Source organism: Toxorhynchites rutilus, chromosome 2 (genome assembly GCF_029784135.1).
Source record: "Toxorhynchites rutilus septentrionalis strain SRP chromosome 2, ASM2978413v1, whole genome shotgun sequence".
In the NCBI taxonomy this organism is placed as follows: domain Eukaryota; kingdom Metazoa; phylum Arthropoda; class Insecta; order Diptera; family Culicidae; genus Toxorhynchites; species Toxorhynchites rutilus.
In genome coordinates, this window is record NC_073745.1 from 265,086,179 (window position 1) to 265,104,840 (window position 18,662).

The 18,662-nt window shown below is 36.8% G+C and overlaps 2 protein-coding genes across 2 annotated transcripts in view; one reads left to right on the forward strand and one right to left on the reverse strand.

The window, feature by feature from the left end:
• The window catches only part of LOC129769028 (cuticlin-4), a 149,246-nt gene extending 141,624 nt beyond the window's left edge, over positions 1-7,622 (forward strand). Inside the window, exons 6-8 of the mRNA XM_055771023.1 lie at positions 1,336-1,929; positions 1,994-2,146; positions 6,357-7,622. Of these exons, the coding sequence (XP_055626998.1) occupies positions 1,336-1,929; positions 1,994-2,146; positions 6,357-6,554 (945 nt within the window). The 3' untranslated portion in view covers positions 6,555-7,622. The remainder of the gene's footprint in view (positions 1-1,335; positions 1,930-1,993; positions 2,147-6,356) is intronic.
• Positions 7,623-12,066: 4,444 nt separating this feature from the next.
• The window catches only part of LOC129767508 (myosin light chain kinase, smooth muscle-like), an 81,109-nt gene continuing 74,513 nt past the window's right edge, over positions 12,067-18,662 (reverse strand). Inside the window, exon 6 of the mRNA XM_055768488.1 lies at positions 12,067-12,808. Within this exon, the coding sequence (XP_055624463.1) occupies positions 12,466-12,808 (343 nt within the window). The 3' untranslated portion in view covers positions 12,067-12,465. The remainder of the gene's footprint in view (positions 12,809-18,662) is intronic.

Here is an 18,662-nt window from a genome sequence, read left to right on the forward strand (position 1 = left end):
GTAGGACTAGCCGATTCAAATGAATTACTGGATGCCAATTTTTTTAAAACTGTGCAAATTTTTCATGGTACTGCGTTGGACTACATTGGAAAATGAAAGACTTGGAGAAAAACTTGATCTTGGAGAAACATAAAAATCTTATATTAAAGTCCATTCCGAAGATTCAAACTGGTACTAGTAAAACAAATTCCAGTTTATACATATTACAGTAATTATAATTAGTAACATAAAAAGGTGGAGCAAGTAATCCGTACCAGTTGTTAATCGTTCAGGGAAAATATTTTTGAAAAATAAAAATAAATTTCTAGACTGTAGGGAATTCGTGAAGCCTACTGATTATATTTTGTTTGCCTGACATCGGCATCAGTCGGAAGGATTTCCCTACGGTGATCAATATTTGTATAACAGAAAAGTCATGGTATAAATGCTATGATAATTGTCAAATAGAACACTGATCTAAAATTTGACAAATTATACGATAAAACTTGCAAAAATCATAATCTTCTTCGCAAGGTCTCTTCAGCATCTAAATATTACTTCGTTATAGGAATCTAAGCGGCTACATTCAAAAATGTTTGAATATGAAACAATAAATATAATTATTCTTCGGTTTACGTGTCTCGATTTTATACCAGAATTATTTAGTCAGCCTGGATATAGATGAAACTTCAAATAAATGATCACTAAACCAACGGTAGTCCTATGTCAACCATGTGGTTATGCCATGGATATAAACCTCCCCTAGTAGGTGTATGTACATGAAATCAGGGGTTTCAAAACATTGTTTTCGATGTCAAATGAATCTACAGATGAAATTCGCGGGTAAGCTGTTCTTTCCACTTCACCTTCATTATGTTTCTAGAACTTTTTTTTACTCAAACGCTCAATGAATTTATTCCAAAGTTTCAAAAGCTAGAGCAATTTCTGTGTGATGCACTTTTATTGTGAACACCCATTATTCAATGTCTCATGTTGTTTGAGCGTTTCGCGTAGAATTATCAAATGTCGACAATGAATTTATATCATGCTCTTCAACCATAGAAACATCATATCGTCCATAAATATATCTACGCCCCGCTGTTTTTCATGATGAATCAAAGCAATATAGTCATGATTATCTAACGGTTCGCGACTTCACCTTTCTGTGTTGCGTGAGGTTTGCTGTTTGGGCTACAAGTTCAAAAATAACCAATCGTAATCGTTTCTTTCACTCAATACCTCGAGAGGTATTTTTCACCCTTCACTGTGCGTGGTTACCCATTCACGATCGACAGGAATTGTAATGCTTGTGTTCAAAACACCTCTCATAATTTTCGCTCGTCTTTCTCATTCCAGGATGACGGCGAGATTGAATTCTTCAACACGATCGTCCTACAGCCGCATCTCAAGCTGGTGACCGATTTGGGCCGTGGCTACCACGTGCGCTGCCGGTACAAGAGCCGCGAGGCAGCGCTAAAACCGGCGAAAGCAAGCGACGACAGTCGTCCGATGGCTCTGACCAGTGCCGAAGGACCAGACCGTCGAGAACACGGTCGATCGATGGATAAGGATTTGTCGGTGCCCGAGGAGGATGCCGATATTAAACCGATGCCCGGGTGCCACATGAAGATTTTCACGGGTGAAAAGCTAGCGGAGAACGTCAAGATAGGTGATCCCCTCACGCTGGTCATCAACATAGACAAGCAGGAGCTGTACGGGCTGCACGTGACGGATTGTTTGGTGCGCGATGGGCTGGGTTGGGGCGAACAGAAACTGGTGAATGACAACGGATGCCCGTTGGACAACGAAATCCTAGGACCGTTCCAATACACCGAAGATCGGACGAAGGCAACGGTTACCTTCCCAGCGCATAAATTCCCCTATACAACATCAGTTTACTATCAGTGTAACGTTAGGTTGTGTGCTTTAGAAGATCCTGATTGTCACAAGGTATCTAAATACTGACATAGTATCTGCCGAAAAGTTGATAACTAATTCTGCTTCAATATTTCAGTCACCCACATGTACTGGCAGGAGTAAAGAGCGAACAAAACGAGAGACAGATGATGAAGGACTGCCGGCCACAATCGAGGTCTTCTCCGGACTGTACGTCAACGAGAATGCCGAAGTGATTAACGACGATGCGGATTCGGTGATCAGGGAGAAGGTATGGCAAACGAATTATGCAGAAATGACGGATTCCGCGGCAACTCGTCTATGGGATTGGCATGGCCCGCTCAGAACTTAATGAAACTTTCAGGGCGGTAAGACCTTACCTAATTAAGCAACTTGGTATACTTAGTTTTCCGAAAATTTATCTAGACTGACATATGGAAAGGGCCAAATATTTTGACAATTTTTTTATAAAATTTTGTTACTCCAAAATGGTAATTCCTACAAAAAAGTGATCTATGGAAGAGTTTTAGGAAAATAATAGAATTGAAAAAAATACTGAAAAAATATTTTTTTTGAAATCCCACACTGAAAAAAATCGGTTTTTGAAAACTAAAAGTTGATTTTCTTGAAATGGTCATCTCAGATTTTGATTAAATAGTGAATAAATGGTAAATAAATATGTGCCCTATAACTCTTCCACACATTGCAACTTGTGCATATTTAAGGCGAAAAGGTCTTAAGAGGTCTTCCAAATCAAATGTAATAAAACTCATGACATATTTTGACTTAAATTCATTTTTATTCATCTGATCTTATACCATGTACAAGTAAAAGTAATAGTAATAGTAATAGTAATAGTAATAGTAATAGTAATAGTAATAGTAATAGTAATAGTAATAGTAATAGTAATAGTAATAGTAATAGTAATAGTAATAGTAATAGTAATAGTAATAGTAATAGTAATAGTAATAGTAATAGTAATAGTAATAGTAATAGTAATAGTAATAGTAATAGTAATAGTAATAGTAATAGTAATAGTAATAGTAATAGTAATAGTAATAGTAATATAATTACCATTAAAATTATTAGTAATAACTAATTGCGCCAGTAACACCGGCTGAGTGTATCCTATGGCTTACCTTCTCCACTAACACACATCCTAAATTCCAGAGATATTTATGAGAGGCCGTAGAGTTCTCTGCATCTCTCTTAAGTAAATATTGAACTAACATTCCTTCCCTTTCCTTAGCAGTTGCAAGGACGTGGCCAGGACAATTCTCAACTGTTGGAGAAAGCACACCTTCATCTAAGAGATAATACTAATCATCAGCAACGGATGGAGGCTAGCTTTTAACTGAACAGTTCTGAATTCGTACCACCTACGATATTATGCAACTTGCTCAATGCTAATGCTAATGCTAATGCTAATCTGATCTTATACCATGTACATTTTAGCTTTTATTTTAAGAGATACAATCATCATATCTTTCCTCTTTTTTTCTTTCCTATTATGAAGATTTTGGGGTCATCTTCTGAATTTGAAAACTTTTAGCTGCGCTTTTACTTTCATCTACAGGAATAAAGTAATGAATTTTTTGTGTTCCCGATATGTTTTCGCGTGATTGAATAGTTCCTTAACTTCACTTGCGTTTACATACATTTGTCATTTTGTTCAACTGCCCAATCATAAAGCTCTAGTGTTGTTTGGATTGTGTTCCCAAATCATAAATTCATGAAGAAACAACTCTTCTATTAGAGGACAGCGGAAAAGAAGAAATCGTTTTTCAAAAAATGAACGATTTTAAAACTAATCGATGACTTTTTGCCGTATTTCGTTGACAATGTAGACAAACTCATAGAGCATGACGTTATTTACAAACAGCAGTCTGCTTTTTTGCGTGATAAAAAAAGAATCTTTGACGCAAGGAAAAACAATAGTAATTTGTGATTTTTCAGAGAATTATTCATTCATAATTCAAAATGCGACATAGGGTTATCACTGGAATAACTCGCAAGCAATTATTCACCCACTTGATATATACTACTAAAAAGATGGTAAACTAGAAAACGTAAGCCTTAAAGTTATTTCAGAAGCTTTAACACACGACACTGTAGCTGTGCAGTTGTTCATAGAAAAATTGATAGAATTTGTCATAAAAATAAACGATTTTACTAAAATGACTCTCATGTCCGCTTCATTGGCAGCACACTTCAAAAACATAAATAATTTTGCCAGTCTGTGTAATTTCAAAAAAGATTACGGACTAGAAGCAGAATGGCATTTCCTTGCTACCTCCCACGGGAAAGGACTCTGTGATGCAATAGGAGGGACTGAAAAAGGAATGGCAAAGAGAGCAAGTCTTGCCCAAGATTACGGAAACACAATCCAAACAGCAGTAGAGCTTCATGATTGGGCAGTTGAACAAAATGACACATGTTTCACTAAATTTATCACAATTAGTGACAATCATATAACTCGTTGACATTTTGTCTTTCGGATGAAGTATACCACTCCATTCAGCCGATAAAGAGGTATTAACGTTCAAAACCTTGCAGTCCAGCGTCACTCTCACGCTTTCGAAACTTTGAACATACACCCCGGTACAGAAATGAAAGACGTAGTCCTACGTCAAAAAATGGGTGGGTTATATCTATGATATAACCGCAATGTTGACGTGGAACTATCTTAGCGAAGTAATCATTTGTTTGTGTTGATTAAATTTTTGATTGATTGAAACAATTCCCGATTTCAATTGAATTAAATATTGTGATAGATTATGTTCTTCGTTACATGTAAATTCAATGACTGTCATTTTAAGTTTGGTATGATGTCTAGGACATACAAAAAATATGAACGGAAGAGTTATCAAACGATTATTGTATTCACATTTCCCTCTGAAGTTTGCATCTCTCAAGTGTACGTAGTTCTCGAACCGTGAATTGGGTTGATTTGATGAACTTCAGCCACTCAGTTTCGGTTTTGACGTGTTTGTAGAACGCATATTGTTTAATCAATAGGCGTTATCGCAGCAAATAGTTATCAACAATTTACCTAATCATCAAATGGTGTGCGCAGAAATTCGGTAAGCAGAAGATATAAAGGCATGTCCTTCAATGCAGGTGCAGAAGTACTCCCAGCTTGCATGAATCAACAACTTCTACTTCTACTTTTTATACTATAGAGGCTTTAAATTTGAAAGTTCATTCGCCTCTAGTGTCTGTACGTTTTCCCCATGTTCCTAAGTTTAGAAGACCGTGTTAGGGAAACATATTCCAGTCTGCACAAAGGCAAGCAAGTACATAAGTGCTCGCAGTTTGCATTTATTTGCAAAACCGATTTTCCCAGAAACCTTGGTTTTGAAGTCTGTGTTAGGGAAACACATTTTAGTCGGAACAAAAATACTCCCGACTCGCGTGCATTTGCAAAGCCGATTTCCCCAAGGCTGCTTGGTTTTGAAGTCTGTGTTGGGGAAACCGTAAATCGAGCCAATCAAAACGAGGCAGTTAAGGCTTTTAGATAACGCTTAACATTTCACAGTTATTCAATTGTTTATCTAATGAAAAATAACATTTTATTAATTTCTATAGATGCGTGGAAATATTCCCTATCAATTGATGCAAACATCTTTCCGGTCCAGTATGAAATGTTCAAGTTATAAGCATTCGAAATCTTTCATTTTTTCCTGCATGTTCTGTGTCGTACAAAAATTTTTTCAATATTTTATTGAAATTAAGTTTATTTCTTCTGTCAGTGCAGAAAGCCAACCCAAAATAAAAAATATATATATAATAAAAATGTTGAATAAGTGTGATTTCAATCCAAATGTAATAAAACTTATGACGTATTGACGCGTGACTACGTTTAACCGGAATATATGGGGTGTCTTTTTTTTTCATTTTGGATTAAAATCACACTTATTCAACATTCTTATTATTTATTTTTTTTTTGGGTTGGATTTCTGCACTGAAAGAAGAAATAAACTTAATTTCAATAAAATATTGAAAAAGATTTTGTTAGAAAAACTTTTTTGCCTTAAATATGGAAAATATATTTATTTACCATTATCTACCATTTATCTATCACTTCATCAAAATCTGAGATGACCATTTTGAGAAAATCAACTTTTAGTTTTTAAAATAATTTTTTTTCAATGTGGGATTTCAAAAAATATTTTTTCAGTATTTTTGTCTGAAGATTCAATTATTTTCCTAAAACTCTTCCATATATGACTTTTTTGTAGGATTTACCATTTTTGAGTAAAAAATTTTATAATAAAAACGGTCAAACATATTTGGCCCTTTCCATATCTTAGTCTAGATAAATGTTCGGAAAACTAAGTATGCCAGGTTGCTTAATTAGGTAATATCTCCACGCTAAGAAAGTTTAATTAAGTTCTGAGATGGTCATGCCAATCCCATAGACGAGTTGGCGCGAAATCCGTCAAATACAGAATGTTTCTTTACAATTGGTTTCATTTCAGACACCGGATGACGCCATCTGTGTGTCCCAGCGGAGCTTCGCAGTTGCCATAGCCATCGCCGGTCTCTGTCTGATGCTGGCAGTGGTCCTCGCCGTGATGTGTATTGTCGCCAAACGAAGTGGCAAAACGGTCTCCAACTCGGGCAGCTCGATCTATAGTGGCCCCTATACCAACACTGCCTTCTCACATAGCAGCTAAACAGACCTGGGTGTAGCGTGTGTGTGTGTGTGTGTGTGTGTGTGTGTGTGATCGATAATTTTGAGTGCTAGACGCGTGTGTGTGAGAAGACTGTGATTCTCTTCCTTTTAAATACTAACAACGATCATTTATTGTGACAACCAATTTTAACGACTGTGTAGAAAAACAAGCGCAAATTTCATAGGGTTAACGTGCCAACTAGTGGAAATAGATACTTTTTAACTAGAATCTCACCTTATTGGTAGAATACGTGACATGACATCTTCGAGAGTATTATTTACTAAGATTGGAGGAAAGCTTCAACCGGGGGTTCTGTTTTCTTCTGAAGCTCAGCTACCTTAATGCAATCTTTAGATATTATTGGACAATTGTTTATTTAAGCTCTTCGACTGATTGTCTACTGATATCGCAGAGGCTGTCTGAGGAATCGAACGAAAGAAAAACAAACAAACACATAATTTGGAGAAATTTAATAGGGATTGTATTTCTCCACTTTATGTCCCGCGATTGAACAGAGCCTCTGAACACTTATTTATCTTACTTTTTTTTTTGCTTCCAACTGAAGGAAAACCCTTCCCAGTTCCGTACTAGAATCTATCAATTGTAACTTCTGCACGAGCGCTGTCCGAACTAAGTCAGGTGTTGGGTATCTTTGGTCTATTCATTCTACTTGTCCTAAAATAAGCTGATTTGAGTGAGGTATAAATAATTTTAATCGATTTAAGCAACGAACATAATGTGAGAGAAGCGTAAATTGTTTGAAGATTAGGAACTGTGATACGATTGGACATTTTTGCAGTAAATTAACATAATCGCTACGGTTGACCATGAAATGATTCGCAGCTACTAGTCTTTAGTTAGCCTGCTAAGAGAGAGAATGATGTCAAAATGTGTTCTTGTATCTCAGTTCGAAAAACGAAAACATAAGTCGTACATAGAGTGTAAACAGCTTTTCAACGATACGATAAATCAAACGAAGAATACTACGCACTGTAAAAGATGTATTGAAAAATTTGTCTGTAAAGAATTTCAAAACGAAGGAATTTAATAAAATTTTTGAAAACTCGATTTTTTTTCTGTTCTCTCTCTCTATTTGTTTTCGTACTCATTACTCGTATAAAATCCACAGTGTGGATTGATTTCCTTTCTCTCTTCTGTTTTTTCTGGTTTATCAACTCCGCCTGCGAATGACAAGTCCGAAAAAGAACGCGAACTATTGAGAACCAAAGCAACTTTTTCTCCCATGACAATTGCAAGACTATAGAGGCGACCTTTATGGATGCGAATTTCATACTAACATTCCTTCCCTTCCCCTAGTGACTGTAAGGAAGTGGCCGGCGTCGTTATTGGCTATTTAAAGCTCAAATCATCCAAACTTGCACGATGAGAATGGTTTGCTACTTCCAAGCGTCATTCGGTGTGTTCTTTGTGCAATTTCGCTGGTTCAAGTGGTGGTAAGCGTAAAACCCGAGGAAGGAATTGTCCAATTATAGCCGTCTGTTACGGCCCAGACAGGCAGACAAATTAAAAACAACACACATTTTTCTTTCATTCATAAAAACTTTATTCAACACATAAACAAAAACTATAAAATACTTAACACTAAACACACTAGAAACACTCATCCTGAGTCCTGGAAAACGAGAATAATTAGCGCAGATATATAGTAGTATATTTATTGTCACTCACCTTTTATCGTCGTCCACGGATGTCCAGAACAATCACCTGAAAGGATAATTATTGATTGACATAATTGTACAACACAGAGTACTTACCACTAGCGGTGAACGACAGCACAAAACAAACAATCACAACATACAAACAATAACAAACAAATTGTTAAGAGATTGGAACGGATGGAAACGAATCCGCTATACAAAGTGTAATTGTTTATGGCGAATATTCTAGACGCAACCCATACAACAACTGCGCTATGACTATGCCAATGGTATAAATAGGGCAAGAAATGTACAGAACAGGGTTCAGTCACAATAAACTCATCGATCAGTATAGATGCCTCTCTGGGCGGATACACCGTCTTTATTTTGATGTATTCGTCTCTGCCCTTAGATCAGTATAGCGGAGAGAAAAATCGGAAAATTTTCGGAAATCGAAAACTCTGAAGGAAGGTCGAAAAATTCGGAAAATTGAATTCCATATGTTATATGTACAATTGAATGTTTTTTTTAGAAAGCCCATAAGCGCCACTTTTACCAAATTGACTTTTTGGTGGTTTTTAAGTTCTTAAAGGAATCTAAATAGTCTATACAAATTTCAGAAAAAGTTAGTTCTACGAACCACCCTAAATCAGGGTTTGCAAATATTCGTTTGTTTGAGATACCTCATAAATCCATGTTTCTAATTATCACCACGGACAACGCTGCGATAGACATACAATTTGATTCATTGTTTACATCCGAGCCGCAAGAAGCATGTGCAACTCAATTTAATAGGAATGCCTTCTGATTCGAATGGGGACCTGGACATGACCACGAAATGTAAGTGTGGTGTTCGGTGGACAACAGAATACAAAGCGGAAGTCATAACACGGGCAAGAGCCAATGGAACGGTATACAAATATAGGAAGGGAAAGGATGTTCCAGCTGTGAAGTAGGAGCGGATTACACTTGCAGATAGGTTTGCTTGGTTTAAAATACAAGCGAACAGGACTGATACTTGTAAAATTTGCTCGATATCAAACGTCATCGGAAGAGAAATATCTCGGATTGAATAGGTAAACCATTCAGAAGAAAAACTTATGGTTAAAATGTTCTGACATTATTCTAACGATTTGAGAGGCAAATCATCTCCCGGTAACCTCAAGCTGAGCAATGTGACTGACCTTGTTAGATAACACATTTCATCGATTCCCGTAAAAGTATCCCACTACACCACCATCGAGAAAAGTACGAGAAACTAAGCGGAAAAAAATTAGTAAAAAAAATTTTAAAGTTAAACGGTTTCATTGCACGTTTAATTTTCATTATCCACAGTTAACGTTTCATCATAAGCCCCACGATTTTATTTTAGTCTCATCAATCCCCTAGATTAATGAAGGAAGGGATGTGATAACTTCTAACTGTACATTGTACACTGTACAACTGTACTAGATTTTAGTACATTGTTATGTTTAATCATAATGAAACCCTTTAACTTTAACTTTAACTAATTTTATTTTCTAGTTTTTAGTACATTGTATGTGTACAGTCAACACTGAAGGCTGACGGCTTGACTCCCTTTGTCGAGTGACTGCTGCAGCTGGTTTGAGTGGACTGTATGTATGGACCTTCCTTGAAGCCGATCTGGCTTCTGCTGAGACCTCATCGGTGTCCAGAGGGGAATACTGTTGGTCAGTTCCACTAGTGGATTCGAGAAGGCCCGGATTGATGATGAGAATCAAGGGAATTTGATAACGAATGAGGAAAACCTCCAAAGAGCAAATTCCGATATGGTGTGTACACCGTGAAGGTTGGAGGAATACTGAATATTTTATTGACGGTACAATAATATTAGGCTGTCAAAAAAGTCCTGCGGTAATTTTTTTTAAATTTTCATTTGTTCATAAAATTAGTTACAATCATCTGTTTTAAGTCTAATATGCGCCGTTTTGTTCGATGACTTGTTCCCAACGAGATGCCAACTTCATAATACCCCTGCTATAGAAGCTCGCTTCCTTATTGGCAAAAAACTCGGATAGCCAATTTTCACAGGCCTCTTTTGTGGCTAACTTCTGACTACCTAGCTCGTTCGCAATGGACAAAAACAGGTGGTAGTCACTTGGTGCAAGGTCCGGACTATACGGCGGATGCAAAAGAACCTCCCATCCGAGCTCCCGGAGCTTCTGGCGCGTCACCAAAGAAGTGTGTGGCCTGGCGTTGTCCTGATGGCAGACAATGCGGCCTCTGTTTATCAAAGATGGCCTCTTCTTCATGAGTGCTACCTTCAAGCGGTTCAGTTGTTGGCAGTACAGGTCCGAATTGAGCGTTTGGTCATAGGGAAGCAGCTCATAATAGATTATTCCTTGACAATCCCACCAAACACACAGCAGAACCTTCCTGGCCGTTAATGAGGGCTTGGACACCGTCTGAGCCGCTTCAGCGGGCTTCGACCACGACCGTTTGCGCTTCACGTTGTCGTAAGTGACCCACTTTTATCGCCAGTCACCATCCGCTTCAGAAACGGGTCGATTTTGTTGCGATTCAGCAGCGATTCACATGTCGATACGGTCAAAGATGTTTTTTGCGTCAACGTGTGTGGCACCCATACATCGAGCTTCTTTGTGAATCCAAGCTTCTTCAAATGGTTAATAACGGTTTGATGACTTATCCCCAGCTCTTGGCCGATGCTACGGCTGCTACTATGCCGGTCTTTCTTGGCTAATTCAGCGATTTTGTCGCAATTTTCAACGACAGGCCTTCCAGAGCGTGGCGCATCTTCGACGACCTCTACACCAGAACGAAAATGTTGAAACCATCGTTGTGCGGTGGAAATGGAAACTGTATCGGGTCCATAAACTGCACAAATTTTATTGGCAGCTTGAGATGCATTTTTGCCTTTGTCATAGTAGTACTGTAAAATATGTCGGATTTTCTCTTTATTTTGCTCCATATTTGCGACACTATAACTCACGAACGACTTAACCAAACAAAACACTGTCAAGGACTATATTATAGCGCGCAAAAATACCTTTCCAACAAGCTATAGTATGACTCGATACAATGAATACAACTAGAACTACGCGCTTACAACGACACCTCGCGGAAATACCGCAGGACTTTTTTTACAGCCTAATATATTGTTTTATTTATTGTGATGAATTGTTATGGAGTGCTCAGATCGATTGATGTAAATATCTCATAAATCCATCAGTGAATAACTAACCAATAATTGTAAGTACATGAGCCGCCGCATGTGTAGTCAATTTCGACCAATCAGAAGTGGGTATTTCTGTTAGGATAGGGGATTCAGATTTTTCAATTGTTCGATAGTTAGTTTCATGACATACATTATTTTATTCAATGTGAAAAGTGTTATGGAATACCGAAATCGATTGACGTAAAAATCATATCAATCCATCACGAAATGACTGAGCAATAAGCGTTTGAAATTGGACAATTTTCACGATGTGGACGATTTTCGATTTTCAATTTGTACCCCAATATGTTTCCGAAAGACGTAATTCTTACGTCAAAACATGGTTTCGAGAAAAAACGCGTTGAAAAGATCGTACAGCGATACTTTATCCCTCGAGGTGACTTCACGCTTTGGCTGTAACTTTCCAACGAAATCAAATATCGAAAAATCCTTTTAGGACAGCATTTCTGAGGGCATAAGCTTCCCAAAAATGCAAAAGAAATCAAAAATTCGATTTTTTCGATTTTCCAGACCGGAGTCCCCCCTTAAACAAATGGGAGGGTCTAAAAGTATGAAACGGGGTGTATAAAAATATATATCCTGGTCATAATTTTGTTCGGAGACTGAGGGTTTCGGATGATTTGAAAACGATCATACGTTACTAACAAGCGCAGCTAAAAGGTGCGATTTATATTTCTTATTGTTGTAAAATGCGCTCAGTATTCGTGATTAAAAAAAAGCTTACTTAGGTATAAATTTCAGAGAAAAAAATCATATTTGAGGATAACAATGGTGTAATCTTCCGGGCTATAATTATTTTCACCAATTCATTTAAGCTACGCTAGTCTCATACTTTTAAAACGATCTTAAGTAGAATATTTTCACCATTTATCGGATTTTGAATTTTATTGATAGATGGAGGATTTATATATATATAGTTTAAACAATGTGTAAGAATGGATAACGAACCGTTTTACAACTACTTAACAGCTAGGATACCGTGAGGCTTCCGCGCCTTGCCTTCCATGCAACCCGTTCATCCGGCTGGTACACCTCATCAGATCAGATCGAAGTCAATCCTGGCGCCCATCCGCCGCAGTGCGATGATCGTGTTGACCGCCTTGATCCATCGCTTCTTGATAACATAACGTTTCAACTTTGTTTTTGTTATAGATAATTCGGTCGTGTTCTGGGCCGTCTCTGCCAGCCACTTGTGTTTGAGGGCTTGCTGGGCGCTAAGCCGCTTCTTGCCTTCACGCACTAGCAGCTTGCGGACAAAGTCCATGGCATCCTCCGACACAACGTCGAAGGAACTGTAATTGAACGAGTAATTGCCCTGCATTACGTTGTTCATCGTGGCCATGTCGTTATCGCCAATGAATGGCGACAGCCCTGACAGTCTGTGGATAGAATATATTTACACATGAGAGGCGAATGGAGCGGCAAGATGACAGCGAATCGTGGTTATGATTTTGTTTTGTGTAGATTGTTTAAGAATAGATTTTTGTTAGAAGCATTGCATTCCCTGTCCAGATTTAAACATAAATGTTATTGTACTGCTTATTATATATATGTGTGTGTGTGTTTAAGTAAAAGGTTCGTACTTCTGTTGATTCATGAGCTACAGGGAATTGTTCCAGATCTGATAATTTAAATTGTAATTGTGAAATTTGGCGAATACGATTTGACTTTAATCCAACAAGTTTTCTTTAAATTTTCATAGATTTACTCATTTAAAACTGACGTGTTTTCGTTTGCTAACGATGAAGGTCGCGGAACAGAGCGCACAGAAGGACATGTTGGTTTATACTAAAGAAAGTGGCCGTTCAAGTACATTGTCATGAAAAGAGGGTTGAACCCAAACGAATAAAATGCGAAAACCTAGAATTTATTTATCACTACAGATTGAGTCTCAACGGCATCGGTTTTATGACATACAATATCGTAAAATCGATCTATACGAAACGATATATGCATATCAGGCTGATCCAGTTCATGAGTCGCATGAACATATAAGTTGAATGTAGTACTGCGAAAAATTGTATTAAATGCTGTGGAAAATCGTTCAACAGTGAATCGTATTGGATTCAGGCCATCCCAGCAAACATTAAATCGTATAACTTTTTCACATGCTGGGGCGCATAAAAATTCGTATCAAATTGCAATTGTATAAAATATCAATCAAAGGATGCATCATGTGTCTCCGATTGTAAAAAATGCAAAAATGCGATTTTCTACATCATTGCTGGATTAAGTCGTATATCGGTACAACGATCTCCTTGTATCGCAATATGCAATATATAAACGCACTTTCTATTTATTTTATGTAGCGTTGTCGGGTCAAATCACATATCAGTGTAAAAGCATTGTATATCGTTATATACGGCTTCATATGCGTTTAAAATATGGCATATACGTATATCGCTTCCACCTTTGCGTGTGTATGTCAGTTATATGCATCATACATCATCCAAAGTTGTCTTGGATGTATGTATATCGCCTTCAATTATGGCTATTCATACGATTTACTGTTTGCTGGAATATTACATTATATCAGGAATTTGACATATCAAGATCCGTGATGTCGTATGCACAGTGTCGACGTCTGGTGGTGATGTGGTGATTTCGGGAGACAAAATAATCTCTACCAGATCAGCAGGCCCAAAGCAGCATGTTATTTGATTACTTAAAACACCTAAAAAAATTCCTTTCATGACCATCTATATAAATAAATGGAGCGATGTCTATCTGTCTTTCTGTCTCTCTGATTCTCATGGACTTGGAAACTACTGAACCGATCGGCGTGAAAATTTGAATGTAGGGTTTTTTGGGACCGGGAAAGGTTTTTATGATAGTTTGAAACCCCTTCTCTCTCTCTAATGAAACACAAATTTCTGCATAACTCAAGATCTTATTAAGCAAATCGAACCAAATTTGGCATGTGAAGGGGCAATAAATGTCTTTATGGTAACTCGAGACCCCTCCTCCCTCTCTAAGAGGGGGCTGCCATACAAAAGAAACACAAATTTCTGCATAACTCGACAACTAATCAAGCATAGGGGTAAGGGTAAAACTCGAGGAAGGAATCGTTCGATTTCTGATGTCATCACTTTATTATATTTTCTGTATTAAACATGTATTCCATGTAAGGGAGAAACATGTTTTTTGCAAGTGATTAAAAAATCTTGAACGAGAATTGTGTTTGAAATTAATTTGATATTATAATGACGAGTTCTGGTAGAAGTACTGGGAAATTCATAGTAAAAGGAATTTGTAAAGGGTCAAAATTAATCAATAAACAGTTCTGCGATTGAACCCACGGACGTTCGTTTAATAAGAAAACGTGAATGTTTGAAAGTATGTATAACAAAAAACCATTTTGGGCGAGACGAAGTTTGCAGGGTCAGCTAGTTACTATAAATTTCAAGACAATTTTTCAATTTTTCTTCCACTAAAATACAAAAGACGACTAGAAATGAAGTAACTGCATCTACAAACCTAAATATTCTCATAAATGCAAATGGCGACTCGTGAGTTAATAAAAATACTTATAACCTCACGAGTATTTTCCACCATTTGTTTTTTTTCTTCTATGTCTGTAATAAATCGTATATACGTATGGCAATTGTCATAATAGATGCCTGTATAAGTAATATATTCGTTCAAACTAGTTCGCCAGCATTTGTCATGTATGTATATGGCCTCCACTTTTGCATGTATATTCTAGTTAGGCTAAGGTTACATTGGCTCGGAGTACGCACGAAAACTCGATTGCACGATTGAACTGACGAAGAGAAACAAACAATTTTGTTGGATAGAAGCTGGCGAATTCGAACAAAGCAAGAGGGAAACAATTTAACCACACCAATACAACTCAATGTGGTTGTTTTCTCTCGAGATGAAGAATAGAAGGTGGGAAGATTCACGGGTTTTGGTTGTGTTGAACTTTGATTGTGTTAATAGCCAGGAAGATAGGAAGTTCACATACCAGGCATACCAGTCAGTTACTCAAATGGTATAAAATTGAATATGTCAACGAATAACGTTGAAAAAGGATGTACAGAAGCTAATTACAGATTTCCAAATCATATTTTTCGAATTCTGAACAAAAAAAACAGAACATATCACGAACTAAAATGTTTACTTTTTTCTTTGATTTCAGAAATAGTATTCTAATGTCTACTATGTTTGGATTCTAGAGCAACTTCATGGAAGTTTGACTTTTGTCAGCAATTGGAAATACTTTTTTCACAATTAGGTTGCTGAAAACTTCAGTCGTCTAAAATTAAGGCTCAAGCAGAAAACTTTTCGTCTCAATCTAAGTCATACGGAGTCAATTAAATTTATTTTTCAAGTTCATTTTACATGAAATAAACTTGCAACCTTATTTACCATGCACTGTCAAATGTTTATCCGTCAAAGGAACAAAAGATTGTGTGACTCTGACTTTGTTCGTTTACGTTTTTGGTCGACGTAACGAGAAGTAAAATTGAATTAAAATTAAGTCTGGAACACTTCAAAAATACTGAAATTTTAGTTTCTGTTAAAATGTCGGGCCCTTATGATTTTGATCATTGATTTAGGAAAAAACTAGTTCATTCATTTCATTTGCTTATTGTTACTTTTAATAACAACACTTTTCCTATGGATTGGACTATTATAAGAAAAGTAACATAAATAAACAAAATCTGTGACGTCACAGATTTAAAAAATCTTCCCACCTTCCATTTTCCATCTCGGTTTTCTCTCACTATTATAATTCGTACAACCACTTTTCTGCATCCAGTGTCAACGCCGCCTTAGGCGCATCATATTCACCACCAAATATGTTAAACCCGATTGCTGGGTAGTCCGAGCTAAATTAATCGATCGGTACTCCACCCTCTCTGATTATTTTGAAACTTTTTACACAAGGTGACGTGCACCTGTGGTCGAGTGGATAGTGTCACACGTATTACGCCGGGGGTTCGAGTCTTACTATCGCTCTGGTCGGGGGATTTTCCGTCAAAGAAATTTATTCTGACTTGCATTGTAGTCACGCGTATTCTTGAGCTTCCCAGCAAGCATTAAATCGTATAACTTGCACATATACATTAAAATATGCTCCATATTTTGGGTGCTATATGATGCGCCTAACTAGTATATACATGCAAAAGTGGAGGCGATATACATACATGACGAATACTTGCGAATTTGTGTGGATGAATATATGACTTACACATGCATCTAGTACGACTTTTGTCATATGCATATAGGATTCACAACAAGCAAACAAAAAAACAGAACGAATGGCGGAAAATATTTGTGAGGTTATAAATATTTTTCTAACCTTACGAACCGCCATTTATATGTATGACAACATTTATGTTTCTAGAAATATGAATTATTCAGTTGACTTTTAGTGGAAGAGGGGTATGAATATTTAAAATGAATGGTGGTGATGGCTAAGAAAATTGCTCCGATGGAATTGGAACTCCGGTTGTTTGGATGAAAAGCAACAGTTATCTCGCACAGCTATCTGGGATATAACGCTAGAGCAGTTAAAGCTCGTACACATGAAACGAAAAAGATGTAATCGAATACGTCATTACTGTACAGTGGAAGTGTCTTAAAATTTACATAGAAATCGTCAAGTAAGGTTCAGTGCTATGTGTTTTAAGTAACCAAATAACATGAAGTAAAAGTTTTCATTCAAATCTTGTAGAAATTATTTTGCCCCCCTAAATCACCATATGGTGACGTCGACACTGTTCATACGTCATCGCAGATCTTGATGTGTCAAACTGACAACATGATGTAATATGTCCTCAATTACGATCTGATATGATTCACTGTTGAACGATTTTCCACAGCATATAACGCCAATTATTCTCCCATGGAAACATTCACATACACTGGCAACGTTAAGACCCGTCAGCGACCGTTCAACGAAAACGACCGGCATGATAGAAAGAATAAAAGAAATAATTGACGGAGACAGACGGTTCGTTGGGTTTTTGTTTGGGTTTGTGTCTAGGCATTTGTTTTGATTTTGGTTGTATTTTTTTATGCCAACTTATACGTGCACATTCTTTTCCGTAAAGTTCTATGTGAATCGCACATCAAGCTATTTAATGTTTGCTGGGTTGCCATTTAGAATACATTAAAGGCGTTTTATTGGCAATGAAACATCAACTAAGTACTCAAAGTACGTAGAATAAGAAGGTAATCCACTTCCTGCTTAGTTGAAGTAGTGGTAGGCAAAGAAAAAAAGCAAAAAATAGTAATAGACCATAGATCGAATCCATATAAATTCAAACACCTTTTTTAATTTTTTAAATTATAACACAAGAACTGTCTCAAAATATGTTTCGAATTATTTCATCAGTTTTTTTCAGTTTACTTTAGTTTACTCTCCGATCAGTTTATCTCATTCAAAATTATTCTGTTCCGGCATCGTTCCGGGACGTGGTATTTCGACATTTAACTGAAGTAAACAAAAACTGTTCAGTATGAATTCGATAAAAAATCACATAAAACTTTACTTGCAGTGAAAAAGCAGTACACTATCGTGTTTACCGTCGGCTCGACTTACGATTTTGTCACTTTTTATGATTTTAAAAAATTCGAAGTAGTGAAATATTGAAAAAAAAACTTCAACTTCGAACAAATTGAGGATTTTTTATTCCTAACTCCATTGTGTGTGTAAAACATGCGCTCTACGTGTGTATACACAGGAAATATCACATACCTTCTATTTTACGTACTTTGCTAAGTACTAATAAGAAAATTACGCTACGCTACGCTACGCTATAAGTTATACCGTTAAGTCGCCATTCACCGTGCATTTTCGAAATATGCTCCAATATTTTTTCGAAATAGTGGGAAAATACCCCACTTTTGCATTTATGTTACCAAAAATAATATAAAAGCTTTGATATGGGGCATAATTGCGATCAAAATCCTTTTAAAGTCTCGTTTTGACGTTTTTGTTTGTCTACATCCGAAGCAATTAACTCTCCATCAGCGTCCCTACGAAGAAAAGTGGCAAAAACGTTTTTGAGATTTTAGTGTTTAAAATACTTGTTGCATGGGGTTTTCTCCTGTTTTACCGTACAATCGCAGCTTCATATACGTTTTTTGAGGTTGCGTATCAAATATAGAAGAAAATAGTGTTTACATTGATTTTTCATCAAAACAAAAATGCACGGTGAATGGATCCTTCATAAAACAGAATTCTCCATTCACCGTGCATTGAAATTTCGCAATACATAA